This window comes from Toxorhynchites rutilus, chromosome 1, assembly GCF_029784135.1.
Source record: "Toxorhynchites rutilus septentrionalis strain SRP chromosome 1, ASM2978413v1, whole genome shotgun sequence".
NCBI classification, from domain to species: domain Eukaryota; kingdom Metazoa; phylum Arthropoda; class Insecta; order Diptera; family Culicidae; genus Toxorhynchites; species Toxorhynchites rutilus.
The window spans coordinates 60437895-60458428 of NC_073744.1; the positions used below are offsets into that span (position 1 = coordinate 60437895).

General features: G+C 39.4%; 1 protein-coding gene across 4 annotated transcripts; it reads right to left on the bottom strand.

Annotated features, from left to right (window-relative positions):
- Positions 1–360: 360 nt before the first annotated feature.
- Positions 361–20071, bottom strand: LOC129771492 (ras-related protein rab7). Of its 4 annotated transcripts, XM_055775204.1 has the most exons (6): positions 19697–19855; positions 19440–19504; positions 11231–11595; positions 10948–11166; positions 10735–10872; positions 361–1811 (listed from the first exon to the last, which is right to left on the bottom strand). In XM_055775204.1, the coding sequence occupies exons 3-6, from the start codon at positions 11408–11410 to the stop codon at positions 1722–1724; spliced, it is 627 nt and encodes a 208-aa protein (XP_055631179.1). In that variant the 5' UTR covers positions 11411–11595; positions 19440–19504; positions 19697–19855; the 3' UTR covers positions 361–1721. The 4 variants fall into 4 exon arrangements, with proteins under 4 accessions (XP_055631179.1, XP_055631169.1, XP_055631151.1 ...); XM_055775194.1 differs by lacking the exons at positions 19440–19504; positions 19697–19855 and adding an exon at positions 19960–20071; XM_055775176.1 differs by lacking the exons at positions 19440–19504; positions 19697–19855 and adding an exon at positions 19871–20031.
- Positions 20072–20534: the final 463 nt, after the last annotated feature.

Genomic DNA, 20534 nt, shown 5'->3' on the forward strand with positions numbered 1-20534 from the left:
CCAAGAACCGTCTGAAAAAATAAAATCCAGGGAACAAAACGAATATTCCGTCTACAGTGTCCAGAAATCGCGCCGAATCGATGCCACATCGCTTACAGACAGTGCTGAGGTAAAAATGTGATAGTTTTGTGAGTAAAAGGGACTGGTTTTATGATGAACATAAGTCGCTTTTAATAACGAACCAACACGGGGTATACGCACAATTTTGTGATTGACTGTATGCATGCGGATGGGAAGTCATTACGTGTATTATGAGAGATTGTTATGATGAATAGACATATTTTGATCATATCTTTTCAAAAATAAAATACGCACGAGATATCTCAGGACAGTTCGGATGTATACACTTTTTGTATATAGTTCTCCGAATATGTATCACTTTTATTTATATTGTTGTATTTATTGTTTATATCTTCCTAACAAAGATGTTTCTGTTCAACCTTCAGGTGCTCAATCTTACATCTGAGTCGCTGTTTGCTTCAATATAAGGGAACAAATGTTAAAAATCAATCAATTTTCTTCTCTTTGTTCTATTCGAATGTTCGATTGCTGTATCCAATATGTTATTCTCGTAATTGCACACTATATTTTTGCTTGCTAACTGTAGACAGAACTGCCGAAGGAGAGCGAAACGTTGAAAGAGTGCGATCGTATTTGATTCAGTTTTCTAGTTGCACATACTCTAGCGACGAAAAAAGCTCATCCAATTGCTGATTTTACATCGGGTTCAACAAAACATGTACCGATTACTGTTGAACATCCGTATATGTTTGTTTGCTTTAGTAATACGGTTAGTTTTACTGTTTGCATTATATGAGAATTATATTGATGGTTGTTTCCACTTTTGTTTCACGTTTATTATTATTTATTGGCTAGGTCCTACGATAGATTGTATATTTGAAAGATCAATAATTTAATAATAAGCATCAAGCTTGCGAAACCCCAGCTGCATGTTACTGCTGTGAATGAAAGACCAAAAACTATATACTGGGAGTGCATCCATATTCGATAATAAACGATGCTCATTAGGCAACCTAACGACATGAACCTTCAACAGAAAGGTGCCTCCATATTTTACTTCTTTCTAAATCACGTTTTCAACATATCTAACTAGGCTAACAATCAAGGTAAGGGTGAACAGCTGACAGAGGAATAAAGTAGCATTTTCAATTATATCTGCCGCTCCGACGCATTATTCGGGAGACTTACTTAACGTTTACTATACATCATTCATAGAGTTTTCGCATGTTGATTTAATGTTTTTCTCTGCTATTGTTTTGAAGAATGTGTGAAACAAATCGTCTGTTACATAGGTTTATTTATCTGGGATGCAAAATAGATTTCAGAACTATGGGTCGCACAAGGAGATCTCCATAAATATATGTGTAGAACAGGTTCTAAACTAAAAGAATCACCGTTGAGTGAATTGGGTCTAATTACCCGATTCGTTTATAGCATTATATTATTCCGTAAATATTTCCCCGCTTCATTTGTTGTTGTCTTATCTCTTCAGAATTTTGCTTTACGCCCATCTGTAAGCAAATAGTGATTGCAGGATTTTTTTGTCTCTAAATCAAGATTCAATATTAGGGTTTAACGTCCATATCGTCTACTTCTGTTGGGTTATGTTTTTGTTGGCGGATTTGTGTTGACCGCAGGTCTCTGGCGTGGCGGCCCAGGGATTCATATACTTTGATTTTTTTTCCAGTTTACCTATTTAGTTAGCAGGAACAGTTGTCTCCGTTTCGGGGCCGATTGTTGCGGTCCGCGTTCAGCTTGATCTGGTCGGGGAACTCGTTGTAAAGTTCAACCTGTGGTGAGAGGTGAATGTAGATGGAGAATTAAAAAAATTGAACGGATGGAAAATATAAAATTGAGGTATCAAAATCGATGGAATTTGTGCCCTGCTGAATGGTATTTATTTATGGAAGAAGTATATTGGGTTCTAAGCCAAGGAGTGGCACGACACGTGCCGGGGGATGAAGGATTGGAAGGGTTTAATTAAATACCCTGCCGATAACGGATCCTGTGGTGTACTAGGGCACCCAGAGTACTTTCTACCCTTACTGCATTAAACGGGTCACGGGACCTTCTCCACCGTGCAACTCGTGGGACTCATATGAATAATCCTAACATGCTTTTCGGGTTCCGGCAGCCTCTCCCTGAAGGATGAAGACGATCAAAATGCTGGATAAAATAAAGTTTATTCAGGTGAACCTTCATCACGCTCTTATTCAAGAGGCTTGGTTAAATAATTTCAGAATTTGTGGAATTTCTTCACAGAAATATATGCTTCTCTATGAGAGCATACAAACTGCACCAAGAGCAGCAATTCTTATAGGAATAATATTAGGTATGTACCCATCAGAGAATTCATCAACAGCGACATTGTGGCAATACAATTGGAGGTTGCAACGACCCGAGAGAAAACCGTTATCATCGTCGCTTCGGCTTATGTCCCAAGAGACAACGTTGAAGTTCCTACAAGTTCCAAGTTGTTGCGCTGGTTCAACACTGCAAATTTAATAACAAACAGTTTATCACAGGATGGGACGCTTATGCCCACCATACGGTCTGCAGTAGTACACCCATACCTCGCTTTACGGCCTAGATACGTTCCTGGGCCTCTAAGAAAAAAGCCGCATAACGAATAAATTATTCCAATACAAATTCATACAAACTCTATCGGATCGGTTCCATGCTTGTTCAACGAAAAACCGTATAAAGAGCGGCCGTATAGCGAGGTATTGGGGGTAGCGACATCAATGCTAGAGGTGATTTTTTGCTTGAATATTGAATGTCAAATAATATTAACATTTGTAACCAAGGAAACGACCCAACATTTGTTAACTCCATTAGACAAGAAGTTCTTGATCTAACACTTTGTATCTGGTTTATGATAATTCTGGTAATCTCTTGATCGAACAATTCAGAGATCCAAGAAAAACAAATCATTCCAATTTCAGGAGAAAATATTCATATCAGTGGAAATTATTTCTTCCTGTGAACTGCTTGAAATAGTTTTATAAGAATTTGAAACCAATATTAAATTTGCCTTTGAAGAAAGTGTTCCCCTGAAGCTTCAAGAAAAGATGAATCTTCCACCAAAAAACTAGATAAGCTTAGAGAACTGTCGAGAAAACTCTTCAACAAAGCAAAATTATTACAAATTTTACAAAAACTTCCTAACAGAATACAGCAAAGAAATTCCTAAATCTAAGCGAATGAATTGGAAATTCACCTGTGAACGGGTAGAAAGTTTACTTGTTGTAGCAAGATTTTATAAAGTCCTTACAAAGAATCATGCCAATGGACTTTAGGCTCAATGCAGCTCAATCTCAATCTCAATCTCAGGACGACTCATTCAGACCAATTAGTCTAACATCTGTTGTTACGGACCCAGCTTAGATAGCAGAGCGGCAATTTAAGCGCAAACAAGCGCATAATATAATCAGTGGCGTCTCGTCCGCCTGTTCAGACTGTTCATGGGACAGGTAGACAATCTCACATCCGCATCTCTGCTTGTTCGAATCGTTCCTTATCAGATTTATCGCAGGAAATCTGAGGCGCACCGGTCCAATTAGAAGCTTAAGTTCTTTCATCTTCTCCAAAACGCCTTGTAGGCCATCATTAAAATTACAGGTTGCTATATTAGCTGCAATTTCCAAAAAAATTGACTTTTGGTTGTACGCATCAATATTGCAAATCCACCGCTCTGGTCCGATAGTAATCGAATCAAGTTGCTCGAACCTTTGATCTACAAATGCACATAAGACCAATTCAAAAATAAATCTAGATATATCCATCCATTGGGCCTGATCACGAACATCACCGCCACGTACGCTTTCACGTCACTTACACTTGACTTAATCTTTTTGTGTCTATCATTATTGTCACGGACAGTTGCGTGTAAAAATGAACTCCGTGAAGTGAAAGTGTTCATTCCCGCTTATAAGAGACATGTTGGTTGAATAATGTCGGGTGTTTGAACGTTATGTAGGTAAAATTAATACAGCGTATGAGATAATATTCCATTTAATTAATCGTATGTTTTAGAATGACAAGCTTGCGATTATACCTCGATGATTAGTTTGCTGAATCAAATGCTGGCCCAAAGATGAAGAGGAATACTTAGTTGTTCGGGAATAATGTAGTTGTTGAACTTATGGGAATATAATTTTACGCTAGAGATTGTAATAATATGACGATTTCGGAAGAAAAAGATGTACATTTCTCTAGAGTCGAAACTTGAATGCATTGATTTTAGTTCGAATTACTTAACCGAACTTATTGCTAGAAAGAGAGGCAAGAGTCTCTAAATAAAAAGGGAATATGAGAAACCTGGTAAAACGCATGTGCACTTGAATTTATGACGGTTGACGATCCGTCGTGAAACATCAAACTGTAGTAATTCGAGAACGGTCGTGGCTGAGCCTGGGAAGTTGCATCGTTGACGGTTCGAGCATGGGCAATTGAACTTGGGTGTTATTGCCCACGTTCGAGGCCAAGACGATGGAATTTTATTGTTGTTAGCTACATCTGTTTGTAATTATGCAGCTCAGATATTACGCACCACAAGATAAAACATGACTATTATGTTTAATTATCGAAATCTCGTATACTCTTGTACTTAGCTCTGTCTTACTTGTTTGAATAGTGAGAAATATTTAGAATCATTTTTCATGAACCGTTTCTACAATTTTGATGAATAATATCTTCTATACCTCAGGACAAACCCGAATTTATCCACCTCACGATCAGTATAATCTAAGCTACTTCCATATGGGATCCTGAAGTTTAATCCTCTTTTTCATCCCATTCTCGGGTAATACTCGAGACATGAGGTTTGATTTAATTATACAAACAGAAACTGGTCAGCACTTTTTTAATACTCTTTCATTCAAAGTATGTCTTCAAAACAATACCGTTGAAAATATCTCTAACGTAAAAAGTTATAACTATCGTCCTGATTCTGGTCTGGACCGCCAATTGTGAATGTTTGAATTACAAAAACTAGTTCTGCAATGTGGGAAAAGCTTTACAGTTACTTTACCGTGAAGTAGACATCCCACAGAACAAGCTAGAAACATATTTTTAATTTTTTTCCAGTTTTATGACTTTACGTAAGCAAGACCCAAGCGAGAATTGGACAAATGAAATAGCACGCCAAACGCATGTGTTGAAGCGATAAGCGGCGCATAATTTATGATGCACAAATTTAGGATCAGGGCAATAAACTATAGTGCAGCGCTAGCGCGCATGGTAGATAGCGCGCTAAGCGAAGGGAAGACATAGATAAGAAACACGGATGGGGGAAATCCCACGCTGGCAAATAGGCAGGCAGATAATCGATGCGGTTTCAGTTATCTGAGTAGGAAAGGGAGATCTTTTAGCAAAAATCCAGGGAAATAAGTTCCCTGATTAACATTGGTGGCTCCAGAGAGGGGGAGCCAGGCCGAATAGCGACAAAATCAAATAACTAGGGAAATTTAGATTCCCTAATGAACACCAAACATCCTTAAAATGATGGAAAAGATCTTCTCAAATGGCGCAACTTGAAAGGACTTAGTGTTAATTCTTAAAAAAATAAGTCATAATTCCATTTACCAGAAAAAGAACGTATAAGATTCCATATCATAGATTGGGAGGTGTACATTCGGGGCTTTCAAAACGAACCAAATATTTAGGTATCACGCTTGACCAAACCCTCAATTGGAACGACAAACTGGAGTATGCAATATCTAAACACCATACTGCTCTCTGGACTTGTAGCAGTATATTCTGGAAAAAGTGAGGACCAAAACGGAGAATGATTCACTGGAATTACTCGGCAATAGTGAAAACGAGACTTAAATATGCTCCGTTAGTGTGATGGGCCGTACAAGCCCCGCAGATGCACCTTGCTGTGGATGGCGAAAAGAGGTTACGAATCCAGAAACCGTAAAACAAGTGCGTCGACTACGAAAATGTCCACGTTTGTCCACGGCGAGAGGGGATGGGGTATAGATTACATCCACGTGGACACTAATAAATATTTTGAAAAACAAATTTATATCTGTATTCAACAATATATAAAAAATAGTCTGCGTTGCAAGAAAATTTATACTTATTTCTGCTGACTGATAGAACTGCGCGGTGGTAATTCCATATGTATTCACATCGTTGAAATTCTTTGCTGAAATTTGTATTCAGAGAGTATCGAACATGAGCTGAGAGCGATCGATTTATTTTCATTGATTTTAAAGAATCTGGCGTTATTATTATCGATCAGAACTGGAACGCTTTTATCGGCAGGATTCAGATGCCACCAAAGCATATTGGAATGTTGTGATATTAAAAATATACGTCATTGTTTTCGATGTTTCGATTCAGTTTCCGCTCTCAATGTAAAAACCGCGTCGTTTATGTTATTCAGGAACTCGCACAACAAATTCATTCACGGGGCCTATCTTTAGAGAAGTCTTCCTATCTGTGTATCTATGTTCATGAGCACCTGGTGAAACTTGAAACTTTTGACTGAAAACATTAAATGAATCGTATCTCCATCAACAACTCGTTCCATAAATGCAATGAAAACTCTCAGTTTGAAGCAAATAGTGTCAGACGCAGAAAAGTATTATCCTTTACAACAATGTTGAGCGAAAAAAAATCTTTGAGGTGAACGAAATGATCACTATCACTTATTTAGACCCCCAATAAAAAATATTGATGGTTAAAAATTTCGACTCCGTAGCCACATTGGTTGCGCGTTCGCTTAGTAAGCGATCGGTCGTGAGTTCAAAACTCAGGGTCCTAAATTGACCATCTTTGTGTTGTAACAGAATAACTACGTCCACGCAACAATTATCAGCGATGGAGCTCGATCCACGGCCGAAATAAGATCGATTCATCCTTACAGTTGCTCTGCTCTGCAAGAAACATCGGGCTGTTGTTCTATTAATAACACAACAATGATCATATCAACTGTCTCCGCTGTTCGGTGGTCTAGCTGGACAATGAAAGAAGAGATAAAATACTCTTACGCCTTAAAGGCTATTGTGTAATGTACGATATGCAATGGTATAAACGAAATACTCTTACACCTAATATGGCAACTGTGTAGTGCGCTATTTATAGATTTGACAAAAACATGTGACATGTACACGATAAAATGCTAATGAGCCTAAATAAATAAACAAATGGGATAAAAAAAAAGAATTTCGATTCATTGGACACAGTTTTTTGACGAGAAAACAAAAAAGTTCTGCGATGATGAATTGTTGCATGAAGAATGACGAAAGATTGTGAAACAAAACGGTGCACATAGAAAAAAAATGTATGTCTTAGTATTTTTTAGATTTTGTCTTAAAAATCGGCATGATTATTCCAAACAATTCAATATTACCCAATATTTATTAAGTTGAACGAAGAAAAATCATTGGTAGATGAAACGCGACTTATTATTGAAGCCCAGGCGAGGAAAGATTTTGCAATAGTAAACTGGTTCTAATGGAATGATGAATTTGGGGATCAGCTAAGTGAACGGCATCAGTTATTAGGCACTGACTTGCATCTATTAGTTTGATCGGCAATTTTGGAGTTGAACTCGCCAAAACTACATAGCACACACAACATGTTTATATCTTTATACATGCTATACATGCTTGTCCACGGAGGGGGAGGGGGGTGTCTGAAATCGTACTTTTTCTTTCCACGTGATATGTGGACAGCCCTCTATCTGCCCATTCTTATTCCTTGGACCACAGCAAGCAAATAAATGCAAAACTTATGGACAATCCTGATACTCAATGACATCATCCTACTATGTAAGTTTAACGGTTGTAACGTGCTTTAGAAAAATAATAAAAATAGTTCCCTTTCCATCAGTTTTCGATGTAAAGTTCTACATCATTTCTTCATGGTTGGCCCATCTGGTGTGTATGATGTTTGGAGCTCATACATCAAAATCTATAAATATTGGTGCAAGTCCTCACTCAGTTAAAGCATTCATTCATTGGTCCTTGTCAGTGCCACAAAATGTTTGTACTAATTTTAGAATTTTTAAAATGTTTGTTTCTCGTTGGTTATACTTTCGTAGTACATTTATGAGTGAATAGTGATAAATGTCCTAACGATAGCACAACCAAAATTGCTACTATGTAAATCGAATCGAAAAATCGATGCAATCCCTATCACTATCACACCGAGCAAAATTTGGTATTTTGTAGATCGTGATAGTCCTACCGAGTCGAGTTCTTGCTCGAATTTCATGTGTTGCAAATCGCATATATTTTAAGCGATTCTGAAATATTTCCAAAATAAAAAGTCAACAAAACCAACTAATTCCCTAAAGATGTGCAACAAGCAAACCAATCAACTGCTAAACACTTTCGATGAGTGGTGCTGAGGAAATTTCCTTTCACTAAGTGTTCAAAATGCAACGTCATTACATTTCACCGAAAACTCAAGCCAATAACGTTCACATACATGATCGATCTTCATGTATTCAACAATTCAATACTAAAGTAAAATGTATGAACGATATATTCCGATGAACAATTGCAAATCTAAATATAGGTGCATTTGCATATGAAGTAAAATTCTGATTATACGCGAGCGTAACATGAGCAAATTCATAACACATGCGAATTGGAGCTCTTTTGGTATTTTTTTTGGTAAGTTCTTCCGCGTAGTAACTCGATGTTGATAATTCCTTAATATTTTCCTTCGTTGATCGTATTGTTTTCACATATTCACGTTGGAGAGCCTTAACCCTTCTCTTCGTTGACCGAGGCATTTTGATTGAATGTAATACTTTTCCGTTTACTGTTTTTGAAAGCATAGGCAGCCGTGGCAGTGTTCCGAGCTCTGCAATAGAAATTTCTTACCCAATGTTAATGTTGCTAAAACTTGCATTATAGACCCATTAAACGTAAAAATAATAATTGTATTGATATCAACACAATTTTATTCTATTGAGTTTCATAACATGAAACGCTATGACTCAGGAATAACATTTTATTGAGTGGTTTTTATAGCTGTTTCGATGATGTTGTCTGGCATCACTGTCGAAAAAAAAAACCATGCTTTCACCGATACAACCAAAACCATTGCCGAAAATTAAAAAAAAATAAAATTTAACTTTCAGAGCACTAGCTCGAGTTTTCCAACGTTTTTCACTATACAGTGCGACAGCAGATGAAAAATTAATATCTTGCGAGTAATCGATTAGAGTTTGGTTGATATCACTTGATGGGAAGTGTGTGAAAACGATCATTTTCTTCACACTGTTTCGCAAGATTATTGATTTTCAGGCGAGGAGTGAGGGAGGGAGATGAAAGAAATGAGCGCCATTGTGGCTAGTTTCCACCTTCACCTTAATGTTTATGTTTATATTAATGTTTATATTTTGACCATCATGTGTTTTATGTGTTCTTTTCAATGTATGATGTAAAGATGTGGGGTTTTTACGCCATTTTGACTTTTTCCCGCCAATTTTTCAATATGACAACATATAGTCAGATGAAATAAAGATGAAATAATAATAATAATTTCTATAATAGGGCCCATATCCATTTTTCTCGATTCTCAATTCTTAATGTTTTTTCTAGAGATGGGTAAACCGTTCATGAACTGTTCAAAAGAACTAGTTCACCAAAAAGAGTGAACGAACGGTCGTTCTTTTTTACTGGGCAACAGTTCACATGAACTGCTTACCCAGTTCAGAACGAACTGTGTACGAAGACCGCTGGCTGAACTGTGTGTACAGTTCAGTTCAGAACGAACTGAACGGTGGACGATAAACTGTGTATGCAGTTCAGAACGAACTGTTTACGATGACCGCTGGCGGAACTGTGTATACAGTTCAGAACGAACTGACCGCTGGCTGAACTGTGCGTACAGTTCAGAACGAACTGTGTATGGTGATCGGTGTATAAGAGGTAGGCGAAGGAACGAGTGATAGACGAATGCTGCTGCAAGGTAAATAGTCCTCAAATTAACGAATGGAAACAAACGATAACCCCATGAAATAACAAAAATAAGATGTCGGTATTGTCGTTTTCATAATAAAACGCAATATTTCAGGATACGTAGTTCTTAAATTGGATTGTTCGATTACTTATCAAATATAGTTTTAATTTCATATTTTCAAGTTTAGGGTAAATATTTCAATAAGATATGCAATCACAAGAAAAAAAAACAGGTGAAAGCGAAACGATTCAAACAGTATTTTTCAACAGTAAATAAAAATTTGTGTCGCTGATATGAAATGTTTTTATATTATATCATATTGTGCTTGATAATTTCGAGAAAGTCTTTCGCGTTTTGGTACAGTTTTGCTATAGCAGTTATTGCAAAACATTGTAGAAAAGCAGTGCAACGCTAGTTTGTGCTGAAAATAATAAATCACGGCTCAAAATTTCAAAATCATAGTTTCATTTTCTATTCTGCTAAGATATATATAACAAAATTCGGACACAGAGTTATTGCTAACAAACAGCATTTTATGAATGAAAAGAACAGTCCTACATAACATTTCACACTTTTTTATACATGATTTGGCATATCCCTCTAATGTACGAAAGAGTGAGTGAACTGCTCAAAAGAACTAGTTCACTTAAGTGAACGGTTGGTCACTGAACGGTTCATTAAAGTGAACTGTTTTGCCCATCTCTAGTATTTTCCCATATATGATTTTTCCATATTTAGCGGTTCGGGAAGTAAATCATTCATCTGTTTCAAAAAATCACTTACCTCATTCTCCTGGGCTAACGCATTTTTGGCAATCGTTTGGAAAGCAAGATCTACATTAATGCCTTCTTTGGCCGACGTTTCGAAGTAGGGAATATCATTCTTCGCTTGACACCATTGCTGGGCACGCTTCGTTGATACCTAAAACGAAAAACAAACATACCGAATCACATCCACATCCTACCGTATTGGACGCAAACAGGTCGGGATACATACAGCTCGGTTTTCCAGATCGATTTTGTTCCCGAGCACCACAAAGGGAAAGTGTTCCGGATCGCGTGGGCTCGCTTGAATCAGAAACTCGTCCCGCCAGGAGTCCAAATTTTTGAAGGTATTCGGCGCGGTCGTGTCGTAAACCAGCACGCAGCAATCCGCCCCGCGGTAGAACGCAACGCCGAGTGATTGGAATCTTTCCTGTCCGGCAGTGTCCCAAATCTGGAACCAGAAACAAAGTCCGTTAGCTAGGCATACTTTGCATCAACCGATTTGCTATAATTACCTGCATCGTCACAACCCGGTCGTCGATGACGACCTCCTTGGTCAGAAAATCGGCCCCGATTGTGGCCTTGTATTGATTCGAGAATCGTTTGTTCACATACTGATTCATTAACGACGTCTTCCCGACGCTGCTGTCGCCGAGAATGATGACCTTTAATAGTACTTTTTTCCTAGTCGCCATTGTGAAATCGTGGCGATTCTTCTATTGTTACAATATGGGTTTCAGGCTGAGCCCTCCGTACTGTCGCCTAACTCAAAACGTACTGATCGTGGTGATAGTGATAGTCACGATGGATGCTGCACACGAATCGAGGCCTTCCTTTTTGGTTTCAACCTCGACTGCAGTGTCGATCGTCGTGGTTCTTGCTGCAAACAGTGATATAAGTTGTATATTCTCCTGTGGAAATACGGTAATTAAGCTGCAATTTGCGAATGCAGGACGTACACAGAAGTTTTCACGATCCTGGTCATTAGCGTTTGACAAAATTGTGCACGATATGCAATGGTTTTCGAGTACAACTAAATGCGTTTGTTTCGGAGTGCGACACTGAATGATTGGAGGTATAGGTCTTCTGTATTCCAACTTTCCACCATACTACTATCTGTTGCTTTCGTTGCTTCGAACCCAAACAAGCGAAGCGAAAACAATTTTCACAGGAATAATTTGTTTACTCGTCAGGATTATCAGTGTGGCTGTATTTTTTCAAGAACGCGAAGAATAGTACATTTATCACGATCCAGTTCGATTTTGAAAATAAACAAACGACAACAATACTCCGTTCATATCATCTTCTACGCATCCATTTCATTATGTGGATTAGTCAGCATCTGATAATGGATGAATCAGAATGCGCGTTGAACGGCGATAATGATTATTGAGTGCAGGCGCACTTGTGTTAGTGTTTGCATACGAACGAACGACACGCTTCGAGATCCGATCACCGACCTTATTGAACATGTGTTGAATTATTTGGATCCAGTTAGTTCGAGTCCTAGTTAGCTAGGATACACAACGGACTTGTGCGCCCCGTATTTACAAACAATTTGATCCGAAGAAACTTTAATAACAGAATCGAGCTCCGTATGGCCGTCTGAGGACAAGCGTAATGCTATATTTTTGATTCTGCAAGCAACGCATCTGTGTCAGCGTTGTCGTCAACACACTGTTCTAACCCATCGAAATGTCTGGAAGAATAACAATTTTGTTTGCGCGAAGAGCTAAGAGTTTTTTCTAATTTCCACAATAACTATTTGGCGTGGCGTTAGCAGAACGAGGAATTGATCCAGAAGCTCTAATGACACTTAATTTTAGAATTCGTTGAGACGTAAAGAACGAAATCTAAGGCCTATGAATGCAAACAACTATTAAGTTGTCCAATAAGGTTTGTCGTTCGATAAAAAACGGTGGCGCTATCAGTATCGCCTTGATTCGCCGTTTAGTTTATCTAAAAATTGTACAACCTTTAATGAGCATGTGTGAGGTTTCGTTTAGATCTGTGAACTCATCCATCTGATTTGTAGGAATAGACTAAATCGTGCAATGATAAAATAATATTTTGGAAGCTAATACCAAAACAAATTCATGACCGGTTGACGGAAATCTTCGCTTTCAATTATAACCGTAAAAACTATGGATGGGTTATACAGGGTTTTCCATCTTTAAATTCCGAAAGTAAATTGAAATAAAACACACTTAGAATTCGAATTTCGATGAAACTTATATGTGCCATTATATGTGAAATACAACATCATTCAAATGTCAACCTAGGGCTTCCTCGCACACCTTGATCCGGAACAGGTAATTTTCGATTACTTTTCGGCACATATGGGGCGGTATCTCGGTCATAACTTCACGAATGTTGTCTTTCAAATGTTCAAGAGTTTGCGGAGAGTTGGCATAGACACGGTCTTTCGCATAACACCACAAAAAAAAGTCTAGCGGGTTCAAATCGCATGATTTTTTTTTTTTTTTTTATTCTTTATTTGAGAGGTTTTCAGCCTCCTGGGCTGGTTCGCCTCTTTATCGACGGCATTGCCGCAAGGTTTCGTTAGGAACAGATTGCACAGAACAGATTAACACATATAAATCCTTTTGCGAGACATGACTTAACAAAGAACTTGCTGTTTGCTTGTTGGACCAGATGGCATGGATGTCCTCGGACCATGGCTCCAGGCCAGTGGAGAGGAAGCCGTGCCGTTGAAGATGCCGGCGTGTTCTTATTCCCCTTCATCGTGGAGGGGAAGGAACAAGGATCTTCTTGACTGATCCATTGTTTTGAGTTGTTTGGCTGGAGACAAGCTCCCAAAATCTCTGGCACCGATCTACAACAAAGCACTACGGACTGTCTCCGGTCTCCTGCCATCAACACCAGCTGCCTCTGTCTGCGCCGAAATTGGAGAACCTCCTTTCGATCTGATCATAGACTCGGCGATCGTAGCCAGGACTGCCAGTTTCTTGTCGAAAACCAGCGGTAGAGGGGAGACCCACCTGACCGCCCTTAGCAACACGATCCTGCAGCGGGTGGCGCACGCCAACCTCCCCCCAGTGGCAAAACAATCCTGGTTTGGTGCGAACGACTGGAGGTTCCCAACTGTTCTCGTCGAGAACGGTATTAGGGACAACTTTCGAGCCAGGGTGAGCTCGATCGGTCTGCTAGAATATTTCAAGGCCATCATAGCAGAAAAATACCGTCTCCACGAGATCAGATACTCGGACGGCTCAAAAGGACCATCGGGAGTTGGATTTGGGGTAAGCGATAATAATAATAGAAAATAACCAGCAAGAAACTCGCGGACATCTGCCAGGTCTTCTCGGCCGAAGTGGCCGGCATCTTCGAGGCAACTACAACTTCATCTTCCAAGCCGTTGTTGGTCGTCTCCGACTCGGCAAGCGCCATTGATGCCATCGGTGCGACCAGGTCCAAACATCCATGGGTACAGGCCATCAGGAAGAACATATTGCCCGACACTGTGCTCATGTGGGTCCCCGGACACAACGGCATCGCAGGGAATGAAGCGGCCGACCAGTTTGCCGGAATCGGTCACACCAGACCGTTCTTCACTCGGGATGTGCCGCTTGACGATGTGAAGTTGTGGATCACCAACTCTTTCCGCACCTTTTGGACCGAAAGGTGGTTTGCAGAGAGGGGGCAGTTCCTCAGAAAAGTCAAGGGCACGATTGTCAGGTTTGACGATGTCAAAGGAATGAGAGAACAACGAATCCTGTCCAGATTGAGGACCGGTCACTGCTCGGTCTCACACGGATTCAAAAGAGGACCCTTCCATCTACTCTGCGACCTCTGCCAAATCCACAACTCCGTCGAGCACTTCTTGTGTGGTTGCCCGAAATTCGATGATCTACGAAACCTGCATGGAATCAGCGGGAGTGTAAGGGACATCTTGAAGGACGATCCAGCAAGAGTAGCAGCGCTTGTCTGCTACCTAAAAGTTGCCGAACTATTTTTTAAGATCTAGCGTCTGAACAAATCGCATGATCTGGCATCACCAAAACGCGAAATTATGCGTTCCTCAAATTTCGTTCGCAATATGGCCATGTTCGGTCGTGTTGTGTGGCACGTGGCGCCGTCCTGCTGAAACCACATGTCATCCGTATCCATATCTTCAATTTGTGGCAAAAAAAAATCGGTTAACATGCGGCCATAGCGCTCACCATTCACAGTTACCGTCTCGCCGTCCTCATTTTCAAAGAAATACGGCCCGATGACTCCATCAGACCATAATGCGCACCAAACAGTGACTTTTGGTGGATGCAATGGCCTCTCAACAATCACGTGTGGATTTTCTGAGCCCCATATACGGAAATTTTGGGTGTTCACATAGCCACCGAGCTCGAAATGTGCCTCATCGCTGAAGAAAATTTGATGCGAAAATTCAGCATTTTGCTGCTGTTGTTCGATCACCCAATCGACGTATGCCCGACGCATTCCATGGTCACCACGCTCTGATTTTTGTACCAGTTGGAATTTATATGGATGTAGGTGCAAGTCCAAATGCAAAACTCGCCACAATGATGTGTTTGACAAGCCCAATTGCTGAGCACGCCGTGGAATCGAAACATTCGGGTCATCCTCCACACTGGCAGCAACAGCAGCAATATTTTCGGCCGAACGCACATTACGATGATGCACAGGTTTCACAATATCCGCTACGGATCCAGTTTGTTCGAATTTATGCACTACATTAGCGATTGTGTGCTCTGTAGGCCGTCTATGACGACCAAAATCCGTCCGTAATGCTCGAAAAACATTTGCCGGTTTTTCATCATTTTTATAGTATAATTTAACAAAACTAACACGTTGTGCGATGCTGAAACGATCCATATTGTAAAATGGCAGACATTCAACTAACGATATGACGCTTTGGTTGACAGCTATGTCAAACGGTTGTCAGCGCAGGGCTGTATACTTTCGGAAGCCCGAAATGGAAAACCCTGTACCTATGATATAACCACAAGGTTGACGTAGGACTGCCGTTGGCTTAGTAATCAATTGTATTTCTTCAATTAGCAATAACCCCACCTCGGATGTTCCTCATTGGGTACGATATCGCCGCTGCGCAGAGCTATCTTTTGTGTGTATTGATTAAATTAGTGAATGAATGAAACTATTTACGAATTCAATTGCAAACAAATCCCAATTAAGGTCAATTCATGTATTATGGTAGTAGTTATCGTAGCAAATAGTTATCAACATTTTGCCTAATCATCAAACGGTATGTGTAGAAGTTCAGTGAGCTGACAACATGAAGATATATCTTCCAATGCACCCCTGAATAATCGATCCAATGCATTGCATTTGTACCCGTTTTTGTAGACCGTGTTTGCAAAATGAATTCAAGAGGGTTAAAAATGCATGGGGGTATAAAAGTATTACCGACTTGAATGTATCTGCAATGCCTGTATTGGGAAAATACATTCCGGTTTGCAAAAATGGAAGCCAGTACAAAAGTACTCGTAATTTGCATCTATTTTGCAATGTCAATTTCCCCAGGCTCCATGTTTTTGAAATCTGTGTTAGGGAAACATTCCGATTTCCAGAAACGCAAGCGAGAACAAAAATACCCGCAGCTTGCATCTATTTTGCAATACCGATTTCCCCAGACTTCATGATTTGTTATGACCGGTTATCAGATCCTCCTGAAATGCCGTGAGTACAGAGTCTATACGCATCATCTATTCATCGACTTTAAAGCCGCATGTGATTCAATAACACGAAAAGAGCTATGGAGAATCAAGGACGAAAACGACTTCTCCGTGAAGCTAACAAGACTGGTTAAGGCTACGATGAATAGAATACTGTGCTGTGTGCGAATATCAGATCGATTCTCTGATTCATTCGAGTTCCGCAGGGGGCTTCGCCAAGGAGATGGTCTCTCTTGTCTGCTGTTCAACATTGCGTGGTATGAGACGAGCGGCGTTCAACTTGCGTGGTACGAGCTTCAATAGACCAAGACCCGAAAGGGTCCTGTGAGCATTCGGAGTATTTGAACGACGGAGTGCTAAGAACTATCTTCGGAGGTGTACAGGAGGATGGCGCACATTAGTCCCCCAGAAATTCTAGGTGGCATTAAATAGAAAAATGAATGGAAATGCCTTGAAATTTGGTATACGGGGGTTTTCAACGGTGCTGAGTCTATTTTTGAGTCATTTTGGTTCTGAACTCTAAAGCAAAAGGTGGGAGAGGGGGAGTAAAATTCGAAATTTTCGAAAAAAACACGTGTGGGTCGTCTTAATATATGTTTTCAAACTTCGTGAACACGTTTTCAATATTCTTTCTACACAACCCTAAAAAGGGGGTGCAGGGGCAGGGGATAAAATTTAAAAAAAATCGAAAAACACGTTTGGGATATCAAAATATTTATGGCATTTTTTCGCAAAGTTGCCAGAAGTCATAAAGGGAAAGTGTAGAGGGGACCCTAAGGAAGAAATTTTATTATAAAAAATTTTGAAGAAGTTTGGAACATTTTTGTAGGTCAACTATTGTACACATTCAATGTAGAAAATGTACTTATTTTCAAACACTCATTTCACAGCTTCAAAATTTTTTGAACTAAAACAGGAATACAAATTCGAAATCAGCATAAAAGTCTCTATCTAGAACACCATCACATTATTTATTAACTTATTTTGTAGCACTTGTGCAATGTTTGAAAAACATGCGTGTTTATCGCTACACTCTGGTTCACTGCATCAAACACTACGTTGCCACTAGTGATCCCCGATAATCGTTCGATTAATCGATTAATCGTATACTTCCTACAGAAATCGATTATTCATCGTAAGAATACTGCGCAACCAATGGGGCGATTAATCATATCGAATAACAAACTGCTGAAACATATTTTAGTTTAGATTAGTTGATGAACGATTAATTTCAAAAATCGGGGATCACTAGTTGTCACGTCGTTATTGCAACGATATGTGATACTAGATGCCTTGAAGGTTGTAGAACACAACTAGACCATTCATTCGGTCGGGCATTGTCGTTCATTTTTCTATTCAATGCCACCTAGAACCACTGTGCGGTGTATGGAGGCGAAGAATGAACCACGCAACTCACGCAACTCACCGATGAACCCAGTGTTCAGAAAGTGATCAAAGCTGGAAGGATACGCTGGGCAGGACATGTTGCAAGAATGTCGAATGAACTATCCTGCAAAAATGGTGTTCATCGGGAATCCGGTTAGTACCAGGAGCGCAATGAGCAAGCTGGATAGACCATGTGTAACGAGCTAATTGTAGAAAAAATGTGAATCAGGCCATGTTGTAAAGACGTTAAGCCAAAATAACAAATTTTTTTTTAAGAACTAATAATCATTTTTCGGTTCACCATCCCATTGTCATATTAAAAAAATGCTCTATGAATCAAAGAGATTTTATTATTTTGACGCCTGAATATAATTATAACCTGAGACATTCCCCCTTATTCCACGCGGCAAGGGACGTGAGATAGCAAAGTTTCTCGCTTCATTGTGGAAGCTACATTAATTTTCAACTTATTTTTCATACCTCACTCGATAACATATGAGGACACGACTTCAAATCTCACTTAGTGACAAACTATAGTCACGCCATTCGCCTACGAGAATGCAGTGACTTGAGCCATCTCACCTCACTCGCCGCGCGGAATAAAGGGGGGATTATAACTTGGTTGCCATAGTTGAATAGTTCGAGGCGTTGGTGCTCTTCAAATACAGCCAAAGCTTCCATGGATTCTATTTCCCCTACCTATATTTTGAAAAATATATTCAATGAAAGAACGTAATAAAAATAATTTAGAGGTACTATTTACTGGAAACGAACGATCATTGAATACTTTTTGAATTGTTCTTTATTGATTTCGTTTCTCTATCTATATAAATAAAAGTGGAAAGTCAAATGTGTTAGAGACGAATGAACTCTCAGAGTTTAAAGTCTCTCTAATTCATTACCGATTACCGATTACCAAATGTGTTGAGAGCGAAAAACCAGAGGAAGAAATGGTCTGATATGAGTCGTCTTTATTTTGTTGTATTCGTCTATTCCCGTAGATCTGTGTTAAGTTATGGTTGTATTCTGAAATTTCACAAAACAAGTATTCCAATTTGTTATTTGCAAGTGAAACAAAGAATCTTGAACGAAAATTGTGTCTGAAAATAAATTTATGTTGTATTGACGATTTTTGGTAGAAGTAATAGGAAAATTATAGTAAAAGGAAATTGTAAAGGGCCAATTAGAAGATTATTCAATGGCGAGCTCTGCGATTGAACCCATGAAAAAATAATGTTCTGCGAGACGAAGTTTACCGGGTCAACTAGAAGTCAATAAATTTGATAAATCTATTGGATTCATTCCTATGGGATGCACATACGCAACTCCTTAAGGCTGATTTAGACGATGCCAGTCAGCGCTCTAGTTAAAGTATCCAGTGAATAGAGAACAGACACTCTGTTCAAGTTAGAGGCCAATTACTTGTTCGATACTGGTACAAGTAACTTGAACAGAGTGTCTGTTCTCTGTTCACTGGATGCTCAATTATCCAAACAGCAGGCAACACTGCGTCAGGGCCAAAACATAAACCTCACGGTACAAGTTTCACCCCAGTGAGACGCAATTAATAGTGGTCTCGCAAATGAATGACATCTGTTTCATGGCCAAATCCCTTTCTGCTGCAGTCAAATAAACCATGTCTATACGACTGAACGAAACGTACTTAAGTAAATTGGCTTATCTGGTTGTTTCTCGACATGTATCAGACACAGATATTTACAGCTCCAGCTGTAAATGAGAATACAATACGTTACAAACGTCACCAGATTATTTTCTCCGTCCGTCTTGACTCATCCGGGCTTCAGCCTTGTTTTGATAAGCACTAATTATTTGCTTCCTTCCTGGTCATTGCTTCAAATATTTCCAGCTCACAAAACTCGCACTAACACAGTGAACAACACACGACTCATGGAAACCCACCGAGTTGCCTTTATATTTTCCTCCTCCCTATGCAACAAAGGAATTTTACACAATCTTGTCATACACGGACGAAAAGAACGAAGAAAACACATCTAATTGCTTATTCTGCGACTGCTTTTCGATCGTCCTGCAACGACACTTGCTGGCGAAATAAGTCGTAAATCCATTTCGTACCGTGTAGATCGCCGTTTGGAGATTATTTCCAAAGCGCAGATAATTTTTCTCAACCAAAAAAAAACTTTGATTTTTGCTGTTTCACTCACTTGATACGTTCTGCTTTTACACTGACACTAACTTGTGGTCGCTGCTGATTGTACTTTATTTTTCTGCTGTGAGCTGGGCCCATATGGTGTATTGATGTGTTAGTGGCATGTTTATTCAAGTGACTTTCAAGCAAGGTGGATTACAAGCGTTGGTGGATTCGAAGTTTATCGTTAAACTTCAAAACTAGACATAAATGATCGTCCACATACAACGTGTAAAGAAAAAGAATGATTTTACGTAACCACATTGACTACGTTAACGTACCTTAACCATGTAGACACTTTCAACTTTTGACGTAGGACTACGTCTTTCATTTCTATACCGGGGTGTAAAATCAAAGTTTCGAAAACGAAAGCGTTACGCCGCAGACCGAGATTTTGAGCGTTAATAGCTCCTAAACAACTGAACGAAATGGTATGATAAACACTTTATTCGAAAGATAAAATGTCTACGCGTTATATACTTGTTACATTTTCATACAAAAACTTGTTTCAATAGCCTTAAAATTGCTTTCAAAACAGGCTATTGAAACCACCAATCTGTATATAAGCGAGCGCCGCTCGTAAACCCACTC